Below are 5,197 nucleotides of genomic sequence, written 5' to 3'. Positions count from 1 at the left end.
CCATGTAGATGCGTACAGTGGCCATACACCTGTACCTAGTGCAACTGGCCATCGTTCCAGTACCCCCAATAGCAGTGTCTACTCCCAACCAGACTTATTTACTGATATGGGCTATCAACCGGAATATCATCAATTTTGAGATTTGATTTCTCATCCTTTTTGAGTAGAGACGGGAGTGAAGAGAATGTTAAACCGTTGAGTTCATGACAAAATCTTATAAAGTTATTTAAAGGGAACCTGTCACCCCAAAAATCGCGGGTGAGGTAAGCCCACCGGCATCAGGGGCTTATCTACAGCATTCTGTAATGCTGTAGATAAGCCCCCGATGTTACCTGAAAAAGGAGAAAAAGACGTTATATTATACTCACCCAGGGGCGGTCCCGCTGCTGGTCAGGTCAGATGGGTGTCTCTGGTCCGCTCCGGCGCCTCCTATCTTCTTTCCATGACGTCCTCTTCTGATCTTCAGCCACGGCTCCGGCGCAGGCGTACTTTGCTCTGCCCTCTTGAGGGAAGAGGATAGTACTGCAGTGCGCAGGCGCCGGAAAGGTCAGAGGCCCGGCGCCTGCGCACTGCAGTACTTTGTCTGCCCTCACAGGGCAGAGCAAAGTATGCCTGCGCCGGAGCCGTGGCTGAAGATCAGAAGAGGACGTCATGGAAAGAAGATAGGAGGCGCCGGAGCGGACCGGAGACGCCCATCCGACCTGACCAGCAGCGGGACTGCCCCTGGGTGAGTATAATCTAACGTCTTTTTCTCCTTTTTCAGATAACATCAGGGGCTTATCTACAGCATTACAGAATGCTGTAGATAAGCCCCTGATGCCGGTGGGCTTACCTCACCCGTGATTTTTAAGTTTTGTTATAAAATGTCAGTTCATATATATTAAAAACAGTTTCTTTAATGTAATTAAATTTTATTTTACTTTATTAAAAAAATTTTTATTTTAACTACTCAGATTTCTTATTATCATAAAAATATGAAGATCGGAAATGGGATCTGATTTAAGCAACAGTAAACAATAACAACATGGAAAAGATTATTGTTTAAATAATATTTTGTATTTATTAACAATTATTTTCTTACAATTTGATTATTTAAAAAGGGGCCTTGGTAGATAGGGATTTGGCGACGGTAGATAGGGATTACGCCTCGCATTTTCACAGGTGTTAGCATCTGTGCCGTACAGACTGGTTCGTTAGTGGATAGGGTTCAGCCGTCATATATTCTCTGCTGTTATATCTCACGTCCAGTCTTGGGCCTTGATTCTGTTTAGGCATCAGATCTTCTCTGCAGTTCAGGCTGCTCAACACCGGCACAAGAGTATTGCCAGTGCACGGCACCTTCAGGACTCATGAAGTAGTCTGCAAAGGTTTCTCTCACACGCACACCCATGTTACATTGCCTTCCTTGACCAAAGTTGTCCACTGCATCTAATTCTGACACCTGTGGCTCTTCACCTACCTCAGTGCTGTATTCCCGAGCATAGTTGTGGAGCACACAGCATGCCTTTATCACAGTGTCCACGGTCTCCGGATCTAACTGGATGGCAGTGTGAAAGATCCTCCACCGACTACACATGATCCCGAAGGTACATTCCACATATCTTCGTGCACGGCTCAGCCTATAATTAAAAATCCTCCGCCGGTCATCCAGTGCTCTTCGTGGGTATGGGCGCAGCAAGTGGGGCTTCAAGGGAAATGCCTCATCCGATACCATCACAAAGGGTAGTGGATGTGTGGAACCCGGCAAAGGTCTAGGGGATGGGAGCGTGCCGCCATCTCGAAGAATTTGAAGTCCAATCTGTGATGATTGCAGCACCCGAGAGTCCCCAGAACTGCCATAAGCACCGACGTCGATGGAAACAAACTTGTAATGTGCGTCAGCCACCGCCATCAAGACCACCGAAAAATACTTCTTATAGTTAAAGAAGCGTGATCCTGATCTTGGTGGCTTCAGCACTCTAACATGTTTGCCATCAACAGCACCTACGCAGTTGGGGAATTTGGCCACAGTTTGAAAGCCTGCTGCAACCTGCAGCCAAGTCTCCTCGGTTGGGCAAGGCATCACGATGGGCTGCAACTTCTGCCAGATGACGGTACATGTGCACCGTACAATTTGCGAGATGGTGGATTTGCCAACCCTAAATTGGAGGTGCAGGGATGTGTAGCTCTCTCCTGTGGCTAAAAACCTGAAGAAAGGAAAAAAATAATTTAGAAAACCTACGAACACAAATTGTGTTGCAAGATAAAACATGCACATCATGGCCACTAGCGTTATGGGGATAGAGGCAGCATTGCGGCAGCGTTATGAGGGAAACAGGGTGCACTCGCAGCATTGGGGCAGCATTATGAGGGAAACAGGGTGCACTCGCAGCATTGCGGTAGCATTATGAGGGAAACAGGGTGCACTCGCAGCATTGCGGTAGAATTATGTGGGAAACAGGGTGCACTCGCAGCATTGGAGCAGCATTATGAGGGAAACAGGGTGCACTCGCAGCATTGGAGCAGCATTATGAGGGAAACAGGGTGCACTCGCAGCATTGCGGTAGCATTATGAGGGAAACAGGGTGCACTCGCAGCATTGGAGCAGCATTATGAGGGAAAAAGGGTGCACTCGCAGCATTGGAGCAGCATTATGAGGGAAACAGGGTGCACTCGCAGCATTGCGGTAGCATTATGAGGGAAACTGGCAGCATTATGGGGGCACTCGCAGCATAGCGGCAGCATTATGGATTAAACTGGCAGCATTTGTGGCAGCATTTAGGGGGGCACTAGCAGCAAGGCCTTACCGCAAGGTGATGAGCAGCCTTTCTTCTGCAGAGATCGCTCTTCGCATGACCGTATCTTCGTAAGCGAGGTGTGGACCAAGAAGAATTAGAAGACGATCAAATGCCTCAATGGAAAGACGGCAAAACTGAGAAAATTTATCTGGAAAGCTGAAAATAAAAAGGAACATAAAACTTTAATTTTAAACACACACATAATGTATGTTGTATATATCAAAAAAAAGTTACAAAGAAACACAGCTGTCAATATACCATTTCTCACTATATCTTACCTCCTTAAATCCCGATAAAGAACATGGAAGTGTCCCTTTTCCTCCCATTCATGAATAATGGGATGAACCCACATCCTTTTTTGGCGTCTGCTATCCCTTCTTCTCCGAGATTGCTCCTATGGGAGAATAAAGTATGTGTTATTACATGGAACTGTACAACACATGGAATACAGCTGGCAATCCGCAACATCATAAACTCGGCATCTCCGCAGCCTAAGGCTGGGTTCACATTGCGTTCCCCCAGTCCGTTTTGACGGACTTTGTAACACCGCTGCATAACGCAGTGAAACGTAGTCCGCTAGCGCCGCCATTGACTCCTATGTCTGACATCACTAGCCATGTGCCATCATTTGAGTGACAGTCGGACCTCGAGACTCGGACTGCAGCGTTTCCGGGTCTGTCACTGCTAGCGCAGATAGAGCTAGCAGATGCTCCATCTGCGCTAGCGATGTGCCAAAGTCAGCACTTGCGTTACAGCAGACCGTGAACGTATGTGTTGAACGGGCTGCTGTACACATTGTGAACCCAGCCTAATACGCAAAGTGTTCACATCTAATGACATTTTCTTACCAGCTCGCTGTAGTGGTGCAGCAAAAGCAGTGCCGTATGCAACAGTAGGCAGTTCTGTTCTGGAGTTAGACGATGGTGCGGCATCTTGAATTCAACAAGGAAGCAAAATGGTGCAGAGGGGTTGGACCAGGAAATGACCTCATGGGATGTTTTTTTTTTTCAACCAACTTTATCTGTTGTAAAAAACGCAAAAAACCCACACAAAAAACGCATGTAAAAAACGCATAAAAAACGCATTAAAAACGCATAAAAAACGCACAAAAAACGCATGCGGATTTCCTGGGAGTGGTGCCAATTTCTCCTCAGGAAAATTCTGCACAAAATCCTAATGTGTGCACATACCCTAAGGTATGTGTCCACGTTCAGGATTGCATCAGGATTTGGTCAGGATTTTATGTCAGTATTTGTAAGCCAAAACCAGGAGTGGAACAATTAGAGGAAAAGTATAATAGAAACATATGCACCACTTCTGCATTTATCACCCACTCCTGGTTTTGGCTTACAAATACTGACATAAAATCCTGACCAAATCCTGAGGCAATCCTGAACGTGGACACATACCCTAAGAGCATTGTCTGTCACATCCGTAAATGTTTTACAAGAAAGGCAGCTATGTGATTGTCTGAATGCATTCGGTGTACAGTATATTAATCTGTATTACAAATCGTCATTTGTATACTCGCCATTTGTACATTTGAGGCAGTCAAAGTTATGGCTCCGAAGGAGAGAAACTAATATAGTCGACAAAGAAATATTTGTAATGAACTACTGAGCCAAACTAACAGCATTGCTTTATCAAATTTATATGAAGTGTATTGTGTCCTATATGAGCAACAAGGCAACACAAAAAATAGCTTTTTAAGTGAGCTCTTTAAGGTACACAAATGTAATGAAGTCTTTGCCAACAAGGATGTGGTTTCACCAATGGGGTACCTTTTTTAACTCCTTCATGACCCAGCCTATTTTGACCTTAATGACCTGGCCATTTTTTGCAATTTTGACCAGTGTCCATTTTATGAGGTAATAACTCAGGAACGCTTCAACGGATCCTAGCGGTTCTGAGGTTGTTTTTTCATGACATATTGAGCTTCATGATAGTGGTAAATTTAGTTCGATAATTTTTGTGTTTATTTGTGAAAAAAATGGAAATTTGGCGAAAATTTTGAAAATTTCGCAATTTTCAAATTTTGAATTTTTATTCTGTTAAACGAGAGAGTTATGTGACACAAGATAGTTAATAAATAACATTACCCACATATCTACTTTACATCAGCACAATTTTGGAAACTTTTTTTTGCTAGGAAGTTATAAGGGTTAAAATTTGACCAGCAATTTCTCATTTTTACAACGAAATTTACAAAACCATTTTTTTAGGGATCACCTCACATTTGAAGTCAGATTGAGGGGTCTATATGGCTGACAATACCCAAAAGTGACACCATTCTAAAAACTGCACCCCTCAAGGTACTCAAAACTACATTCAAGAAGTTTATTAACCCTTCAGGTGCTACACAGCAGCAGAAGCAACATGGAAGGAAAAAATGAACATTTAACTTTTTAGTCACAAAAATG

At 44.1% G+C, this 5,197-nt stretch overlaps 1 protein-coding gene across 1 annotated transcript; it reads right to left on the bottom strand.

The window, feature by feature from the left end:
* Window positions 1-1,267: 1,267 nt before the first annotated feature.
* Window positions 1,268-2,956, bottom strand: LOC138643365 (uncharacterized). The gene is made up of 2 exons (XM_069732285.1): window positions 2,787-2,956; window positions 1,268-2,186 (listed from the first exon to the last, which is right to left on the bottom strand). Exons 1-2 carry the CDS (start codon window positions 2,951-2,953, stop codon window positions 1,268-1,270), a joined length of 1,086 nt encoding a protein of 361 aa, XP_069588386.1. The 5' UTR covers window positions 2,954-2,956.
* Between the last annotated feature and the right edge of the window lie 2,241 nt (window positions 2,957-5,197).

This window comes from Ranitomeya imitator, chromosome 6 (genome assembly GCF_032444005.1).
Source record: "Ranitomeya imitator isolate aRanImi1 chromosome 6, aRanImi1.pri, whole genome shotgun sequence".
NCBI classification, from domain to species: domain Eukaryota; kingdom Metazoa; phylum Chordata; class Amphibia; order Anura; family Dendrobatidae; genus Ranitomeya; species Ranitomeya imitator.
The sequence above is the reverse complement of the archived record's forward strand: the minus strand, read 5'-3'. Positions and strand labels throughout refer to the sequence as shown.